The sequence below is a fragment of the Orbicella franksi genome, chromosome 10 (genome assembly GCF_964199315.1).
Source record: "Orbicella franksi chromosome 10, jaOrbFran1.1, whole genome shotgun sequence".
In the NCBI taxonomy this organism is placed as follows: Eukaryota; Metazoa; Cnidaria; class Anthozoa; order Scleractinia; family Merulinidae; genus Orbicella; species Orbicella franksi.
In genome coordinates, this window is record NC_138154.1 from 17,628,117 (window position 1) to 17,647,493 (window position 19,377).

The 19,377-nt window shown below is 38.4% G+C and overlaps 1 protein-coding gene and 1 long non-coding RNA gene across 3 annotated transcripts; both read right to left on the reverse strand.

Moving 5' to 3' along the window:
- Positions 1-670: 670 nt before the first annotated feature.
- Positions 671-2,700, reverse strand: LOC145501901 (uncharacterized). Its single transcript, XR_014051269.1, has 2 exons — positions 2,540-2,700; positions 671-1,337 (listed from the first exon to the last, which is right to left on the reverse strand). It is a non-coding gene; the product is annotated as an uncharacterized LOC145501901 (long non-coding RNA).
- Positions 2,701-8,587: 5,887 nt separating this feature from the next.
- Positions 8,588-18,254, reverse strand: LOC145499998 (neuronal pentraxin-1-like). Of its 2 annotated transcripts, XM_081479511.1 has the most exons (4): positions 18,182-18,254; positions 17,571-17,651; positions 16,543-16,753; positions 8,588-9,249 (listed from the first exon to the last, which is right to left on the reverse strand). In XM_081479511.1, exons 2-4 carry the CDS (start codon positions 17,632-17,634, stop codon positions 8,856-8,858), a joined length of 669 nt encoding a protein of 222 aa, XP_081335637.1. In that variant the 5' UTR covers positions 17,635-17,651; positions 18,182-18,254; the 3' UTR covers positions 8,588-8,855. The 2 variants fall into 2 exon arrangements, with proteins under 2 accessions (XP_081335637.1, XP_081335638.1); XM_081479512.1 differs by lacking the exon at positions 18,182-18,254 and having other exon boundaries at positions 17,571-18,069.
- Between the last annotated feature and the right edge of the window lie 1,123 nt (positions 18,255-19,377).

Here is a 19,377-nt window from a genome sequence, read left to right on the forward strand (position 1 = left end):
ATTGCAGAAGAGCACAAATATTGATGAAACAAAGCCTTGACAGCATCAAAACTAAAGTAATCAAATCACTGATAAGAAGAATGTAAAATGAGGCTCTGTAACTGAAGCCACAAGTGCCTTTTCTTGAAATGGAATAAAAATCGAGAAAATTTAACGAAATTTGTCCGTGTATCAATCAGTCGGTCGCTCGGTCAGCCAGTAAGTCAGCGAATTACACGGAACATTAGCATAGTAAAATTAGAGTCTGCCTGTTAAGGGCCCATTAACCGATCTTTTCAAGCCGTTGCTAAGGAAAATTTATTCTCATATAACCTCATCATTTTATTTGGTTCAGAGTTATTTCATGTGTTTTAACTTTTTCATGATCAGCAACACTAGTGATTACGTCATCAGGCCACGCCCATGGTCATGTGACTAATACTGAAAAAACGCAAAGGCTCCCAGGCAAATTACTTTATCTGGACTTTTTTCATTGATGTAATATTTTAATTTAAATCCTCATAACGCTATGCATAGATTTTGTTTCATTTCTAAAAGGTCAAATTTTGAGAGAATGTCAAAATATCAAAAAATTCGTAATTTTCTGAAAAAAGCATGATTTCGAAAGAGGAATGCATAGCTATGTTCCCAACGTTGGCTTAAATCGAAATCCGTCAAAAAAGGGTGGATTTAATGAAAAACCGCGTTTCCTTTAGCATTTAAAGAAACCGGAAGTGCGCTCGATATATATTTGAAGTTACCCTATCAGCGCGTGCGCAATTTACACTACCAGTGCACTTCGGTAAGATCAAACAAAGCCACACGGAGTTAGTTTTTCTCTTTCTATTGCTCTTGTTTTTCTGTCTTTTTCTTATTTTGTCTTTGCTTGTACTTTTTTTACTTTGCATTTTGTGAAAAACAAAGAAAAACATCTAAAATGCCAGTGAAGCAAATTTGCAAGTTATTGAGTTGGTTTTACTTTCCGCGCTCAGGCTGACGTAAGTAACTGGAAGTGAAAATTCACCTCCTTAGCAACGCGCGCGAGCGCGCGCATAAATCGGTTAATGGACCCTTAAAACGTTAGCCGAAGACCGCAAAAAATAGCTTGATAAGTGAATGAGAAAGCAATGTTGCAACTATGACGATTGCTTTATTTTATACTTCTTACAATTTATCAGTATTTATCCCATGCTATAATTATCATCATCTGATTCTTCCGAAGTTACAATGTTCAGCGTTAATCAGTATTCGGCTGGTTTTCCTTGTTGTTCGTTGCGGTCGTCATAGACGGTCTGCTCCATTCCCCCGCATCCAAGTCTTCTTGCCACAATGCACATGTTACTTTCCACTCTTTTGAACTTTAGAAGAAAATTAAAAGATAAACGATAAAAATTGTTGAGCAACATTGAGTGTTTCAGTGCGGCGTACATGAGTCTCGCTTGGTCCTGTCTTAATTAAAATGTATCTAAATTTCCGTTTTGACCTGCAGAATTATTGGTTGGATATCCGTTCATTGTTTTTCTTGTTTTGGCTTCGTAATGTTTTGAAAACTTCTATTTTCATCCACTTGACCATATACCTATCTTATTTTTGTAATACGTATCCTTGGGGTGGATGCGCCAAACTTGGTTATTTACAATAAGCAAGCAACACCTAATCGAGCATCTTGAAAGAGTGTTTTTTTTTAGTGCGTTAGCGCGCGGAATGCTCTGAATCCTGCCGTTTCATTGGCTTCGGGAGTGAGGGAAATTGCCAACTGACGCTATGATTCCGTCCGGGTTGATCACGCAGAGCTCGATGTGGAGAAGTCTAAACGTTTTACCTAAAAAGCTCACAATATATTGCCGTTTTACCGTTCTCAAGTGAATGAAGAAATTCTCCCAAAACGCGAGTGTTCATTTGATTTTGGAGTAAGAATTATTTCTCAAAATTACTCGTCAGTTTGTACTGCTGATCCTTTGCAGTGCTTCTCATTTTACTTAGTGACTTTGGACGACGCCATAATGGTTGAAAATACTCGCAGGTATCAAAAAAAATTGTTAAACGATCGTTCAAGTATACCAAAGATTAGGTAACATGTGAAGCGAGAAAAACTATATACTACTGGGTCTTGAGTACGGTCTTCACCCTACTGGAGAACGTTTGCAAAGCTAATCTATATGGACCTTCTGCCCGAAAGGGACATTATCTCACTTGCAAAAATATACTGAGTCATTGGATGGTCCTTTTAATGCAACTTTGTTCCTGTTCAAAAACTACTTGGGGATCATTCTAAGTCCAGGTTGGAAAAACGTGGGGAACATTTGGGGTTGGGATCATGTCGGACTCAATTTGGGATGATTTCTGGGCCTGGAACGATTCGGAGTCCAGGATATTTCAAAAGCGATATAGTTACTAAGATAACCTCGCAGAAACAAAGTTGAGATAAATGCGAGGTGCCTAACAGAAATACGATATTCAAATAATACACTGAAGTAAAAGAAGTACCGGGCGAAGCGTATACAAGACGTTTTACGCTGGGTGTAACAACGGAAAAAACCCAAACATAACAAAAACCAACCTTTCCTTTCAATTCTCTTTTTCCCGATGGCAAAGGTCCTAAAAAGCACTCACTTTTAGGAAGCAGAGCTGCGATGAGAAGAAATGCAACAAGATAAACGACAGCTTGGTTCATTCTTTTGATACTTGTGGAGCAGTGAAGTCAGAAGTTCAGTAGCTCACAAAATTGCCTTTTAGTTATTAAGAATACTGTTTGACTTGATATATATACTTTCAGCCGCCATTGTGGCGCTGTATTCTGCATTCCCATTTTACTATCACGTTACGTTATCCTAAAGCAAAACAAAAGTCCGGCCTGTTAAGTAATCGATTAAAGTTTTAAGCAAAGGAATATAATCCTTACAACTTAAGGTTTCAAAAATGTACCGCTAGTGACAAATTCAGCATTAATAGACCTTTTTTTAGCTTGGGCAGTTTGTTTTCCCATTACAGACCACGTAACATTCTCTTTCATCCATCTTAAAATTATTCATTCATATGCACGTGACCATTTGAAAATTTGAAAGCAAGAATTCTCAAGATTATCGTTACATGGTCTGAAATTGGGCAACAAATCACCCAAGCTAAAAAGGTCCATTTTACCCAGCCGAACTTAAGACTTTGAATGTGTCTATTTTACTGGACTCTTTAGATATAAGGTGGCTTTTTAAAATAAAGGACAAATGGATGGCACAGGCACGCACAGTCAATCAAAATGGCTGCATTTTACTTCCAGCGACAAAGGTAAAAGCTATTAGTATTCCATTAAATCATTTGTGAAATAACTCAACCATTTGGATCATAAATCCTCTTCACCCTTCAAATGTGTCGGCGGTTTTTGATTCTCACTGCTTCCAAGATTCCTCTTTACGTTCATCTGTCTCTTGTGCCGGACATCGAAAAAATATGAATTCCTGTTAGGGCAGGTGGTGACTGAGAACATTGCAGTGCGATGACAGATACCACAATTCAGTAAAAAAATCCGTCCACCTGGGCTTTTATCTACACATTAGAAATAATTTAAATAGAGGTTAGGAGAGCTTCCGTCTCAATTCCTATATAATCACTGAAAACGTCGCCTTATATTGGTTTTTTTATGTACCCATATTAATCGCCTTTTTTGAAATTCAGAAACAAAATCCGTCCTCCTAGGCTTTTATCTACGCATTAAAAATAATTTAAATAGAGGTTGGAAGAACTGAAGTCTTAATTCTTACATGATTACTGAAAACGCCTCCTTATATTCGTATTCATGTACTCGTATTTTTCATCTAGCTTTTAAATAATTTTTAACCAGAGGTTTTGAAGTTCTTATTTACGTTTTTATGTTCTTGTCCAATATTTTTAACTGTTTTATTATTTTTATTTTGCTTTATCCAAAAGGTTCTGTAAGCCTCTTTTTTGTGACCAGTGCACCCTGTCCAAAAATGCGCTTTATTAAAATGATCTTTTTCTGGACTTAGAATGGTAATTGGCTTAATGTGCACGTGGTACCCATAAATAGGAGGTGAAACCCAGCACTTGCATAAGAGTTTTGTTTATCATTTGCATTTGAAAAAAAATTGTTGGCACTGAGTAAGAGGAATTAGTTTTTCCTGTAGAGTCCTGTAGAAATCTAAAAGCCTATTTGTACACCGTGCCAGAAAGATGTCATCGTAGGTGTTACAATCACAAAATGCCCTCTACTTAGCAGTTTGTTATTGAAAGTTAAACTATATTATGGGGTTGCAGAAGAAATCAAATATTGTTATATAAAATAATCACGAAATAAAGCTTTTATAGCATCAAAACTGAAGCATTGAAATGACCTATAAGAATTCAAATCGAGGGTCTGTAATTGCAGGCACAAGTGCCTCTTTTTAAAATCGAATCGAAATGGAAAACAGGTAACGAAATCTATCCATCTTTCAGTCAGTCAGTGAGTTGGTCGACGGGCGGTCGGTCAGTCGGTCGGTCGGTCGGTCGGTCGGTCGGTCGGTCGGTCGGTCGGTCAGTCAGTCAATCAGTCAGTAAATACTGAGTAACTTTAGCATGGTTAAAATGTGGTCTGCGATGCATTTATTACTCTGATGGCAAACTTGCCGTAAGACGAGGAAGAATGAATTGATAAGTGAATGGCAAAGCAATATTAAAGTAATGATGTTAAAGGTGCTGTAGAAATAATTGCACAGCTACTTTATTGTATTTGTTATAATTTGTTATAATTATCATCATGTAATTTTTCCGAAATTACAAGGTTCAGTATTAATCAATATTCTGCTAGGTTTCATCACTATTCGCTGAGGTCGTCGTAAACGTTCTGTTCTATGCCCCCGCATCCAAGAGTTCTTGCCACAAGACACACGTTACTTGCCGCTATTTTGAACTGTAGAAGAAAAAATTAAAAAAAAGAAAACCAATGCTATTAGACTCCACATTTCGTGTAAATCTTGTCAGCTTTGAGACCTACAATTATTAGTTGGATATCCGTTCAATGTCTTTCTTCTTGTTTTGGCTTTGTAAAGTTTTGGAAACTGATATTGAGCCACCTGACCATATCCCCATCTTATTTTTTTTATATGTATCGTTGGGGATCACTTTAGGCCCAGATTAGAAAAACGTGCTGATCATTTGGGGTTGGGATCATGTCAGCCTCAATTTGGGATTATTTCTGGGCCTGGGACATTTCGGAGTCGAGTTCAGTTAAATGCGAGGTACTTAACATAATACGATATTCAAATAATACACTGAAGTAAAACAAGTACAAGCTACTACACTGTTTGGTGTAACAACGGAAAAAAACCCAAACATAACAAAAACCAACCATTCCTTGTAATTCTCTTTTTCTCGATGGCAAACGTCCTGCAAAGCAGTCACTTTCGATAAGAAGAAATGTAACAAGAAAAACGACGGCTTAGTTCTTTATTCTTTTGATACCTGTGGAACAGTGGAGTCGGAAATTCAGTAACTCACAAAATTGCCTTTTAGTTATTAAGAAATTCGAATATTCTTCGACTTATTATATCGTTTCAGCCGCCAATGTGACGCTGTATTCTGCATTTCCATTATAGTCTCACATTACGTTATTCTAAAGAAAACGAAAAGTCCGACCTATTAACTAACCGATTAAAGTTTTCAGGAAGAAATATAATAGGGTTAATTTTGAATGCCGTCTATTTTTCTGGACTCTTAAGACATGAGGCGCCCTTTTTTTTTTTTTTTTAAAAATGTGCTATCACTGTTTTGATAAGCAGCTTCTTTACAAAAAGATTCCGCTTTAAAGTACTAATTACATATATTTTTATAAAAAAGTGGTGCAGAATTACGAAGAATTTCGAATTTTATTTAAATTTAGGTCACCACAATCTTGTGGTGTTAACGGCCGACTTTATCTAAACAGTTGTTTTTCTGGAAAACCTACGAAGATATATTTTACGAGTGCTCTTGTAATGAAAGTAGCCGTAGCCTAATCTAGGCATTCTGGTGGGTGGAGAGGCGCCCGAAAAATAAATAGTGTATTCATGAGGATTTGGAATAAGGGGTTGAGAGATGGCAGCGGAACGCAATTAGAGAGTACTTACAACAGCGTATTATTTAGAGATCCTGGATGGTATCACAAAATGGAATTAGCTGTAAAATAACCCTGTTATAACATTACCTTATTACATGAAGTTTTCGCGACACGTTAACTTCGCGAATTTCGCGATTTAAAAAAAATCGCGAAATTTAGGTGACGCGAAAATTTATTGTCGCGAGATTAACATGACGCGAAAATTAAGTGACTCACATTATGTCAATAATTAAAAAAGCCACTTTAGTACCATTACACACGTTTATAACAATCATTTTGAACTATTCTGTGGTAATGTTCTGGTCCTCTTCATCACTATTGCTTTCCGTCCCTAGTCCTCAAACTGTCCATTTACTGGCTCCTTGTAGTGCTGTTCCACTAGTTGCTTAAACGTTTCAATTGCTTCAACGTTCTTGGTAGATGCCTCCATTCTTACTGTCGCCTCTGGAAAAGAAGTGCTACCGCCTGTTGATCCGTATCAAGACGTTTACGCAAACAATTATACAGCATCAGTCGTGAAACTAAACGGCAACATTTTCTCTTTGGAGTCTGCAGAAAGGAATATTTAATGTACGTGGATAATGAGGTCAATTGACCACTAAAAACGTGACTTGAATTAAAGCATGAACTACAAACCGTGCCTTGTAGACACTGAGAACATCTTCCTTGTTACTGTTTACATAATCAGATGCGTTTGTGTTTAATTGGACATTGTTGATTAAGTTGTTTGATCAAATTTAGGGACATGTTAAATAACATTGACAAAGAAATAAAGCGTGTCTCACTCAAAAACGCGAAATTAAAGTGAGTCAATGAAAAAGTTTCGCAAAATCGCGAAATTAAGGTGTCGCGACATATGCGAACCTCAAAATCGCGAAATTAACGTGCGCGAAAATTTCATGTAATAAGGTACACGTAGTAAACAATTTGTGCTTGTAAAGTGAATAATTACAAAATTACTTATCAACGAGGGAACACCTTTTACAAGATAATTTTTCAAGAAATCGCGCCCACCGTTTAAGTAAACGGACATACGGTAGATGTAGAAGGTAGAAATGGATGGAAAGATCACGTACTGTCAATCAAGATGACTTCATTTTACTACCAGGCGCCGCAAATTTTTAAAGATAAAATTATCGGTATTCCATTACATTATATGTGAAAAAACTCAACTATTTGAACCATAAATCCTTCATCCTTCAAATGTGTCGGCGATTTTCGACACTCACTGCTTTCACGTTTTGTCTTTACGTTCATCTGCCTCGTTTGGCGGACAACGAAAAATTATGAATTTCTGTTTAGGCAGGTGGTGACTGGGAAGATTCAGTATGGTGACAGCACTCTTGCAAGATTACCCCTAAAACAAAAAGCAAGTACACAATGTCAACATTTGCAGTAAAAGGAAAAAAAAATGTTTCTTTTTTTGTGGTGTATTACATGGTGAGATAATTTTTTACAAATCGACAAACATTTGTCGCCATCTATAAACCTCCGCTTTTCTAAAGTATTACTTTGGAAATACATTAAGAACGTGGTGTAAATTAACATAAGTTTTGAAAAGTGTTTATGGTAGTGCAGCTGAAGAAAAAAATTTCCAAGAATGAAAGAAATAGCAGTCGTTTATGAATCGAAGGCTCTTATTCATCGTTTAGTGTTAACAGTCGCTCACCTTTCGAAGTTTAATTTACTGCCTGACCTCGACCCAAATGTTTAACCTTCCTTCCAATTGCCTTTGGTTAACTGAGAGGTTTCCTGAAGGATAGAATGGATTTTTAGCTCCCCACAACGGTAGCGGAATCAGGGATGTCACCAACAAAGGGTTTAATAAGCAGTACAATGGCTCTACACGTGCGTTATAAATCTTAGTATATTTATTTGGCGTTCTCTGGAAAACTACGACGTGAAATTGACTAATTGTAATTTTCGAATTTTTAACGTTGTCCTGCATATTTCGTTTTTAGTTAGCTATGACCGTAATAGACCGACTGATTGACTCTATATTATCGTGAGATTCGTTGTTTAGTATAAATTCATGTTTCAATCGACGTTTTCCTCGATTTCGCCGTCTTGATTACGTCAACTCTCTTAGGTTTCTAGAAGAACTTTCCCCGCATTATTTCCATAAACAACTTTGGATTCAAGGCAAAATCACTATTACTTGGCTCGGTTTGGCAGGGGAGAGGGGTTGGGGAGGCTGCGCTCAAGGACCTTTTTCGCGATATGGGGGCCGTTTTGAATTCTATTGTTTCAAGTAGCTATTATGGGATGTTCGGGGAGCAAATTAGCATCCCATAATAGCTACTTGAAACAACAGAATTTAAAATGGCCGCCGTATATCCTAAAAGGCCCATTGCTTAGGATTGCATGAGACTGGTATCAACGTATTTCCTAGGTTGATTTTCTTTGCCATAGGTATATATGAGAAGCCTAGCGCACACGTGCGGAAAAGGGATTAGATGTCACACAAGGAAGAATATCAAACGAGTTTGAGTCATTAAGGGACGACAAATGCGAGGGAGTTAGCTTGTCTTAATAGCTAAAGCTGTTTATTTCAATTTCCGCTTAAATGGCCAACGACAGTGTTGAGGAGTACAACATATATTGTAAATTCAAGACTAGTTTCTCTCTTGCATTCCAGTTACATTGGATTATGCCTTTTACTGTTTATGCAGTTCTGCTGTATACTACGTTAGACATAAGACTCTTATCGCCTTTGTTTTAAATCAGCTAAATGTTGTTTACAACTTACAGGCTAAATTTAATTTTGACAAAAAAGCCTCTGTTCAATCTAGTAAACACATTTACAAGTTGGTGGGATTACAAGACGTGGATTTCCCTTAATTGCATATATGAAATCGGACCACATGTACACGTTTCCTTCGCCGGCACGGCAGCATCCTGACAATTCCTTGATCGTGGACTCTGGCAAGACATGAGACCACACGTTTACATTTGTCAAGCTTCCTTGGAATGACTGATTCTGATCAAACTTTCCTCCAGTTGAGTCTTGTTCTTGGCCCAACACCAGAGATCCCTCCGCTTGAATCACGTAACCTGTCTTGAGACCCGTCCCAGTCTTCTCCATTTTCCCATCTTTGTAGAGCTTCCATTCACCATTAACGTTCTCCCAGGTAGCGCAGATCTGATGCCAATCACCGTCGTTAGCTGAAATACCCGTTGATCTGCACCGGAAAGGAAACAATAATGTGGCGGTTGTAATGAGCACTGCTGGGTTACGGGTATCTGGGGTTGCTCTGGCATTCATATTTACGTTACATTACGCTAAGCACGCATCAGAGTGAAGGAATGATCGATACACTGTATTTTTAACGAGTGCGTCTGGTATCTTAAACCGGCAATGTTCGATAGTCTTTGAAACCGCGGCAAAACTGATCTTTTTTATACTTAACCAGCCACCTGTTTTATTTTTGAGTCACTCATGTCCAATATAATACACCCAACCTGATAGCAATATTTTGAAACCCACGGTCATGTTGCTATTGAAAGTACCAAAGATGCATATCCCAACGATTTCCAAGACTTTATCTATACTTCATGACTTCTACCAACTTGATAATACGCTAATAAGTGGAACGTTTGTCATTTCCACTATCTATGCAAAGTGAGCCTTGAAGTCAACCAATTTTGGTCTGTCTTCTATGTCTTTGGCTAATATCTTTATACCGTGACCATTCAGTTGAAAGCTGTCGAGTAGTCGTCTCATCTGGTATTAGTAGTACTACTGACTCCTTTGCTCCCTAACCAATCAGAGCACAGTACATATAATTAGCATCTTATTAAAATGCTCTCGACCAATCAGAGATCCGGATTTCATCCACGTAACTAAATTTGTGACGTAGTCGATTTTGAGGACCAAGAGCCAATCAGGAGTCGAATTAAGAATTCAAGATGGCGGTGCTAACCGTAAGCCAAGATGTCAGGGAGGGAGAATCACGCCAGGCCGCCAAGCCTATTATTTTGAGAGGCGTCATCATTGTCACGCGGAAAAGCGTGACTACCATCTTCTTGTTAAAAAATCTGTACAAAAATCGATAAACAGATACTTACAGTGTCCTGCCCACAAACAACAAAAGTCCACACGGTCTGCCATCATGTTGAAGACTCACTGGAAACGACATCGATTACAGTCACTTTAAGAATTTGCAAGACAAGCGCAAAGCGGATACAAAGAACTTCACTGGAAATAACTTCTCGCGTCTTTTTTCCCGTTATTGTTTAACATTCATAATCGTAGCCTCGATTCTCCTTATAAGCAGCGACCGTTGAATATCCTCGAGTACGTTTAGGCGTAAGCATTGTAGTTGAGCTGCTCTAAACCTTTACTGAGAACCCGTGAATTTCTATCCTGTTATAGCTCTTATGCTTATACACGTTTTCATACGCTTTATTGTATAAGTTTGTATGCAAATTTTAAGTTACCCTATGTAGGTTTCTTCACTAGAGAAACACAAGAAAGACTACGCAAACTCGTTCAGCGCTACTGTACTAACATCGAAACTAAGTTAGCTTTTTCTTCTTTTAAAGTTGGTAGTATGTTTAGTGTTAAGCATCCTGTTCCTCTCGATCTCCGTTCGCGCGTTGTCTGCAAGTTTTCGTGTGCAGGATGTAATGCCTGTTACATCGGCGAGACTAGCCGACATCTCTCGACGCGCGTTCGTGAGCATCTGAGCAGGGACAGGAACTCACATGTATATCAGCATTTTCAGCAATCCCAGTCATGTCAGTGTTTAGCTAATAAGAACTGCTTTTCCAGCGCAGATTGTGCACCCAACAAACTACAAATTATGTTGAAGGAAGCAATGCACATCAAATGGAAGAATCCCACTTAAAATAATGTCTTAAAATTGCGTGTAAATTTCTAGTGAAAGAGCTGAAGTACAACAAGTCGCGAGTTGACTTGAGTCATGTCCTTTAGCTAGACGTTTTGAAGAAAACACGTGTTTAGAATTCAACTTAAGCCAAAATCATTTCAGGAACGACCGTTGAAGAATGAAAATAATTAGTCGAAGAGCCGACAAAAGTTTGAATAAGCATACATGCTTCCCCCTCTCAGAACATTAAACCATGCATCACTCAATGTCAAACGTAATGAACTTTAATTTCAAAACTTTTGCACTAACGTTACAAGATATGAAAGTCAGTAGGAATGAGCAAAAAACGTACACGATGTGTGACACTATAAAGAGCTTCTCGCGCTCAATGTAACTATAAACTAAACCCTTCAAATAAAACAACCGTTTGAATAAGAACACATGTTTAGAAGCTGAAATCATGTTTTGATTGTATCCATTAGGAAACACCTCGAAGGAATCTCAAACAAAGTTTTCGCGCTTGAAGTAAAGACCTAACAAACACTGCAAATCGCATCGCTTCTAATTCAACAGCCGCGCGAATGATAGTTCGGCCTAAGCGGTTTCCCAATAGTCACAAGAATAAATCATTTACATCAAACATAATCCTTTCCTCCAAAGCGACGCACAGCTCTTGATCCGTTAAATCCATAACGCCCGCTAAGACACTTCAGAAGAAGCGTGTTCTGAAGTCCGGCGTTGCAACTTGTAAAAATGAATTATCTCAAAGACCGTCTGACTTATAAGTGTGTATTCCCGGCGGTAACATATCGCGTTAATTTCGTTGCTAACAACCAATGAGACCCATTTATTATTAAATTGTTTAAAAATGAACAAAGAGTCTTGATGCTTACTTTCTAACGTTTATTGAATAATAATAACATGAACTCCGAAAGGATAATTGTTTACAATTTTAAAACTTGACCGTCGGTATTCCACAAAGTGCTGGGAACTAGACTGGTTTCCAGTTTCTCAAACGCACGATATTATGGTTTATTTTTCTTTGCTCTTGGTCACGAAGTCTTTGCTCGATCCGTTCCTTATTCTTGGCATAAACACTTCTCCAGTATTCATTGATCCGTTGCCTGTTACTTTTACATTATTGTGTTCAGTAGTTTCTGATCTGCTCGTTGTTCTGTTGACAATATATAGGCTGCTGGCTAGTGGTTCCTTGTTGGTTTCATACCATCTTTTACGACGGGTTTTGAAAATCTTGACGTTCTCTGCACGATATCTTTTTTGTTGGGCCGGGATTCGCTCCCTGTTCTTGGCATAATATTTTTTGTGGTAGGCCTTTTTACAGACAACCCTTTGGTCATTCCCTGACAGTTGATTGGAGCAATTCATCTTGCATGTGTGGCGTCTTACAAATATTAATGACTAAAAATCTGGAATCAAACACTCTTATAAGAGTCGTAGGGCTAATTTAGGTCTAACCTCCTCTTCTACTTCCTCTTCGCCATCATCGTCGGGGAGTAACTTCTTTTGCATTAGTCTGTTTAACAGGAATTTCCGTTTTGCCACTGCCGACTAGGCCGCTGCGTCAAAATCCATGTCGTCTTCCTCAATAAAGCGTCGAAGAGTCTTCATGACTTTACGGTGTATTGCGTGGTGTTTGATACGGTGAGTCCATTTTAGACGCTGTAAGTAAGTCCTTCATAGCGTTCTTCTACTTACAGGTAATAGGGCATTGAAAGCAGGATTTTCGGATAGTTTTGGGATTTTCCCTTATCCAGGAACTGCTGGACTTCTTTCAGGTAGGGTTCTTTGAGATCTTCCCCGACATTTTGACGTAACGGACTTCATGGATCTGGTTCATCGTCGTCCGCTTCTTCTTCCTCCTCGGAGCTGCTATCATCCTCCTCTTCTTCCTGTTCCTCTTCAGGCTCCTCTTCCTCTTCTACGTTTTCATCATTGTTATCTTCCACGGGGCCAAAAATATCTGTTGAATGATCACCCATGATTCTCGACAACCTTCACCAAAGATAGCGTGCTTCAAATGAGCCGAGTCGATTAAGCTGATATTTAATATACCATTTTGGTCATTGATCAGACATCCTCTTTCTTTCTTCGATGCCAGCGCGGGTATCCTTCGTGCGTCAGGAGGTGACTAAACACGCGTTTCCTGTCATCACTGGCGGGATGTAAATCCAGGACCGTGTACCCAAACGGTCGTTCGGTCACTTTTTGATACGCGTCCGTCATGTTTTGTCAAGGTGGGAAAAGCTTGAAGCAGTAAATTCTTCATCCCTAATTGATCTCTTGGATTTTTGAAGGCTAAGATGTAGTGGGCGTTTCTGGAAATACTCTTGGCGTATTTGCCTGGTGGAAACATGTCTTGGCACAAGATATATCATATACAACACGGTGATATTTTGATGATGAGAGTGTTTGGTGAACAAGTCTAGCAACGCTTTTTCCTCACCTCCCTCTGCTATCAGATCGTCTAATGCGAGTAATCCACCCTTCGGAAACCATGACTTGAAATGGTCTAACTCTGGGATCCCTTCGTGAAATTGCACACCAGCGTGTTTCATGTTTCGGAATCCATCTTGCCACTCCCCGTAACAATAATAGGCTGATTTAGCAATAGGACGGGAAAGTCAGATGACGATTGCAGGGCGCGCGGAATAACCTGGATTCTGTTCTAATTTGACCATATTTGGGTATTTGTACCGCGCGCGCCGTCGTCAAGTGACGTTCCCGTTCTCTCGCTAAATCAGCCTACTGAATCGTAGGGGGAGGTTTTACAAACAATTCTTGCAAGTGATCCGAGAGTAACGATTCGGTAAAACAAGTCTTGCCACAACCAGAAGGGCCCACGACCAAAATATTGGATGGTGTCTTGAATTATCATCATCGTCATTATAAGCCAGAGAGACTACTGTCAACAGAACAAGGAGCACATCAGAAATTACTGAACACAATACTGTAACAGCAACAGGCAACGGGTCAATGAATATTGGAGAAGTGTTTATGCCAAGAATAAGGAACGGATCGAGCAAAGACTTCGTGACCAAGAGCAAAGAAAAATAAACCATAATATCGTGCGTTTGAGAAACTGGAAACCAGTCTAGTTCCCAGCACTTTGTGGAATACCGACGGTCAAGTTTTAAAATTGTAAACAATTATCCTTTCGGAGTTCATGTTATTATTATTCAATAAACGTTAGAAAGTAAGCATCAAGACTCTTTGTTCATTTTTAAACAATTTAATAATAAATGGGTCTCATTGGTTGTTAGCAACGAAATTAACGCGATATGTTACCGCCGGGAATACACACTAATAAGTCAGACGGTCTTTGAGATAATTCATTTTTACAAGTTGCAACGCCGGACCTCAGAACACGCTTTCTCTGTAGTGTCTTAGCGGGCGTTATGGATTTAACGGATCAAGAGCTGTGCGTCGCTTTGGAGGAAAGGATTATGTTTGATGTAAGTGATTTATTCTTGTCGCTATTGGGAAACCGCTTAGACCGAACTATAATTCGCGCGGCTGTTGAATTAGGAGTGATGCGATTTGCAGTGTTTGTTAGGTCTTTACTTCAAGCGCGAAAACTTTGTTTGAAATTCCATCGAGGTGTTTCCCAATGGATACAGTCAAAACATGATTTCAGCTTCTAAACATGTGTTCTTATTCAAACGGTTGTTTTATTTGAAGGGTTTAGTTTATAGTTATATTGGGCATGAGAAGCTCTTTTGTCACACGTCGTTTACGTTTTTTTGCTCATTCCTACTGACTTTCATATCTTGTAACGTTAGTGTAAAAGTTTTGAAATTAAAGCTCATTACGTTTGACATTGAGTGATGCATGGTTTAATGCTCTGAGGGGGGGAAGCATGTATGCTTATTCAAACTTTTGTCTCTTCGAGTAATTATTTTAATTCTTCAACGGTCGTTCCTGAAATGATTTTGGCTTAAGTTGAATTCTAAACACGTGTTTTTGTCAAACCGTCTAGCTAAAGGACATGACTCAATTCAACTCGCGACTTGTTCTACTTCAGCGCTTTCACTAGAAATTTGCATACAATTTTTAAGAAATGGACAACAACTTTAAGTTTAAAACAAGACATGTTTCGATCGTTCAACGATCATATTCAGTTGTGAATTCGTTTACAAGTTCGGTTGAATTAATACAAGCAATGGCGTATAAGTTAAAACGTGATACAATTCAAAATTTCGAAAAAATTAACGTACAATTTTAAGAAGCGCGAGACATGGAATAACACTTGCGCGAGCTCTACACTTAATACAAGGAAGAAAATTGTAAAAAATTGAAATTATTATAATGATTATAAAACAAAATGTTATGAAAAAAAATATAAACCGGTGCTAAATAAATGTATATACACAAAGAATAATATCAGAACAAGAGAGTTAAGTCAGCATGTTTCAGCTACTTATTTAAAGTGGGATTCTCCCATTTGATGTGCATTGCTTCCTTCAACATAAGTTGTAGTTTGTTGGGTGCACAATCCATGATGAAAAAGCAGTTCTTACTGGCTAAACACCGACATGACTGGGATTGCTGAAAATGCTGATATACATGTGAGTTCCTGTCCCTGCTCAGATGCTCACGAACGCGCGTCGAGAGGTGTCGGCTAGTCTCGCCGATGTAACAGGCATTACATCCTGCACACGAAAACTTGCAGACAACGCGCGAACGGAGATCGAGAGGAACAGGATGCTTAACACTAAACATACTACCAACTTTAAAAGAAGAAAAAGCTAACTTAATTTCTATGTTAGTACAATAGCGCTGAACGAGTTTGCGTAGTCTTTCTTGTGTTTCTCTAGTGAAGGAACCTACATAGGGTAACTTAAAACTTGCATGTGAACTTATACAATAAAGCGTATGAAAACGTGTTGAAGCATAAGAGCTATAACAGGATAGAAATTCACGGGTTCTCAGTAAAGGTTTAGAGCAGCTCAACTACAATGTTTTACACCTAAACGTACTCGAGGACATTTAACGGTCGTTGCTTGTAAGGAGAATCGAGGCTACGATTATGAATGTTAAACAATAACGGGAAAAAAGACGCGAGAAGTTATTTCCAGTGAAGTTCTTTGTATCCGCTTTGCGCTTGTCTTACAAATTCTTAAAGTGACTGTAATCGATGTTGTGTCCAGTGAGTCTTCAACATGGTGGCAGACCGTGTGGACTTTTGTTGTTTGTGGGTAGGACACTGTAAGTATCTGTTTATCGATTTTTGTATTGATTTTTTAACAAAAAGATGGTAATCACGCTTTTCCGCGTGACAAGGATCACGCCTCTCACAGTCATAGGCTTAGGGGCCTGGCGTGATTCTCCATCCCTGCCATCTTGGATTACGGTTAGCACCGCCATCTTGAATTCTTAATTCGACTCCTAATTGGCTCTTGGTCCTCAAAATCAACTACGTCACAAATTTTAGTCACGTGGATGAAATCCGGCTCTCTGATTGGTCGAGAGCCATTTTAATAAGATGCTAATTATATGTACTGTGCTCTGATTGGTTAGGGAGCAAAAGAGCTAGTATTACTTCTGGTATTGTTTGTTTTCAAATAAATTGTAGAATTGAATTTGGAATTCTTCTGTGTGGTGGGAGAGTTACGAAAACCTTACCTGTGATCCCCATTAATATACAGAGCTAAGTTCTCATAGTTGAAGACGATTAGTTCGTTATCTCGGCTTGGTACGCTGTAACTGAATGCGGTGCCTGGAGCTGTGTCACTTGACTTCATCCAAAAGCAAATAGTGAATTGCGACAAACTGCGCATTCCCCATATATTCACATAATCAGTTACTCCTTTGTTTGGGAAGAACAGTGTATAACCTGAAAAATAATCGAGTGAGGGTTCTTAGCTCTTACATACTGTATAACATATGTAAGTGTCCTTGAAAGTATGATCTAAAGAATTGTCCCATCTAATATTTAATTAAGGAATGTTCCGTGTGTAGACGTACAGATTGTACTATTTAAAATTCAGTAAACGTCGATGTGATGCCAGTGAAAATGGTGATTAAAAAGAAAAAGATCACCTTTCACATTTTATTACTGAGCTTACAATTTACCATCTTTATTCACCTATCACTACTCACGATGACTTCGTCAGTGCTAATCCTAGCAGTATGTGGGACGTCTGTCACATATGAACTCAGTTAAATGACATTACTCTTCGTGAGTTCTCGTAGCAGAGCGGATAGAGCGCCCGCCTGGTGTTCGGTAGGTCATGGTTTCGATTCCTGTCGGGTACTCAGGTTTTTTCTTTGTCCCACGCCCGTGTCATGTTGATCAATTCAGCTTACACAAGATCCCCAAAACATGAGCAATTAAAAACTTGGTCAAAAATCGTAATGAAATTTGGGATTGCCGCAGAAAGACTCCACAACGGAACAAAAAAGGTCATTGAAAGGAGAAAGCATTCCCTAAAAAGAGACATAGCGAAAGCAATTTCTTGCCAAACCACGTAACAACTTGACCGTATATATCGTATCTGCTTCTTCCCGCCTTTGGAGAATGACCAGAGAGAAGCGTTGCTCCCGACCCCTAATAAGGACTGCGAAGGAGACCAATTGAACCAATAGGTATTTTTCTTTCTTCGCTGTACAAAAGATGAAAGAGACTTTTCATACATTTTATTATGAGATACCTGAGTCGCCACTGACGTTCCCACTGAGGAAAGCCAAACATATACCAGCAATCACAAACAACATGACTCAATTTTCCTCTCCTGAAAATGAAACGGACGTTATGATTTTCACACGCAATGTCTTAGGGTAACATTTTTCAAACAGCTATGAATATAAATACAACTATAAATACAAATTTAAAAGTTTTGAACATTTGCTCTCCCTGTGGGGATGCGTATTGCAGTAAAAAAATAAGAATTTCAGAGCTTAGTTGAACCAAGTTCTAATGTGTCACAGAGTCGTAATCTGAACTGTGATATGTACGCCTACCGAACACCCTATTTAGTTAAAGGCTTATTAAGTGTCTCCCATATCACTCAGAAGTTTGTGATCGTTTGTCACTAGAGGAAGTTAAGAGTTGGTTGTTTCTGATAGATGGATAAATGGATAACAAAAAATAACTTCGAACTGTTGCTCTGTTGTCAATGAAAGCTATGTCAAGTGAAAAATTTGAGGGTCGATCAGTCCTTTCTCACTCGTTTGAATGATCAATAGAATTAACATCAAATATAGGAGATAGCAAAGATAACAAGTGAAAGTCTCATTATTTTTAGTGTGAAAATTGTCTCACCTGGAACTTTGATCTTGAATCTGAAATCTTTTTATTGTAGGTGATAGTTAAGCGGTTTTTAAGGGGATCGTCGCCCAATATTAATGATGTTTGCTCAGGTGGGAAAAATGGTTAAAATGGCTTAGGAATATGTTGAATACAAGATAGGTAAGCAATCATTTCCTAAAACGCCGCAGATTTGAAAATTTAAACAGTGGCTAGATAAATATATTTTTAATTTGATCCTATGACTATGTGATTTTTCTGGAGCTAGCTAGTAGTTGTGTGGCTTACGCGTAAAAATGCCCATCAGTTTGGCTCAATATATAGAATACTATCAGGTTAATTAATTTCTAAAATCGTTAATTGAGATTACTTAGCTGAATTAATTTAGATTCTTAGGTGAGAATGTAACAGCTGCAAAGCTTTAGCACATGTAATCAAAATTGTAAAGTGTACCACCGAGTCATGCAACTTTACATTCATTTGGGTTCATTTGCATAAGCCAGAAAGAGATATTTGAGTCAATTACTCGTTGAGTTTCTTACAATGCTCGGAAGGAAAATCCACACTAAATATTAGATAACATTTCAAAGTTGTTCGACTGAACTTATCATTTAACACATCTCAGTGATTACTGACTCTAGACAAATTCGCAATCTGGTCCACTACGTCGGCTTTGAAATAGAGCGCCCATGCAGTAACTATGTGCCATTTCAGTTCAAGCACGTTTAGGCCTTGTGTATTGGCAAATTATGGTTACTCAAAAAGGTCTTCAGTTAAAGTTATCATACCAAGGACAAGTAATCCCTTTATGTTAAACTTTGCGTTTTTATTTCTCTTAACAGGTCCTAATGAATCTCCCCAATCATATGAAATGCCACACAGTTTTTTTGCCATTTAATCGCATTTGAACTCTGTTCAACTTCGAAAAACCCACGAGCGGTCCTTGAAGAGAACGATGTAATTTGACTTGAAGTAGACGGACCGAAACTTACATTGTGATAAACTTTATACGGGTCTTGCTGCCAATATGAATACGACCAAAGTGACCAATCAGTTAAACACTTTCCTCTTTACTTTGGTAACGACTTCCGCTTCTGTTTTCGATAAGTCAGTCGTCAGTAACAGTTCTTTTCAGAACGTCTCTCGCCTGCACCATCATGCTAGACGAATTAAGCTAATTAAATTCGTTCAAGAGGCAGAACGACGAAATT

What these genes read in the sequence shown, in the direction of transcription:
- LOC145499998 (XM_081479511.1), bottom strand. Translation starts at nt 17,634, where the DNA reads ATGTTGTTTGTGATTGCTGGTATATGTTTGGCTTTCCTCAGTGGGAAC. An exon ending in GAACGTCAGTGGCGACTCAG is followed by an intron (nt 16,754 to 17,570) that starts GTATCTCATAAT and finishes ATTATTTTTCAG; the next exon opens with GTTATACACTGTTCTTCCCA. An exon ending in TATATTAATGGGGATCACAG is followed by an intron (nt 9,250 to 16,542) that starts GTAAGGTTTTCG and finishes TTTCCGGTGCAG; the next exon opens with ATCAACGGGTATTTCAGCTA.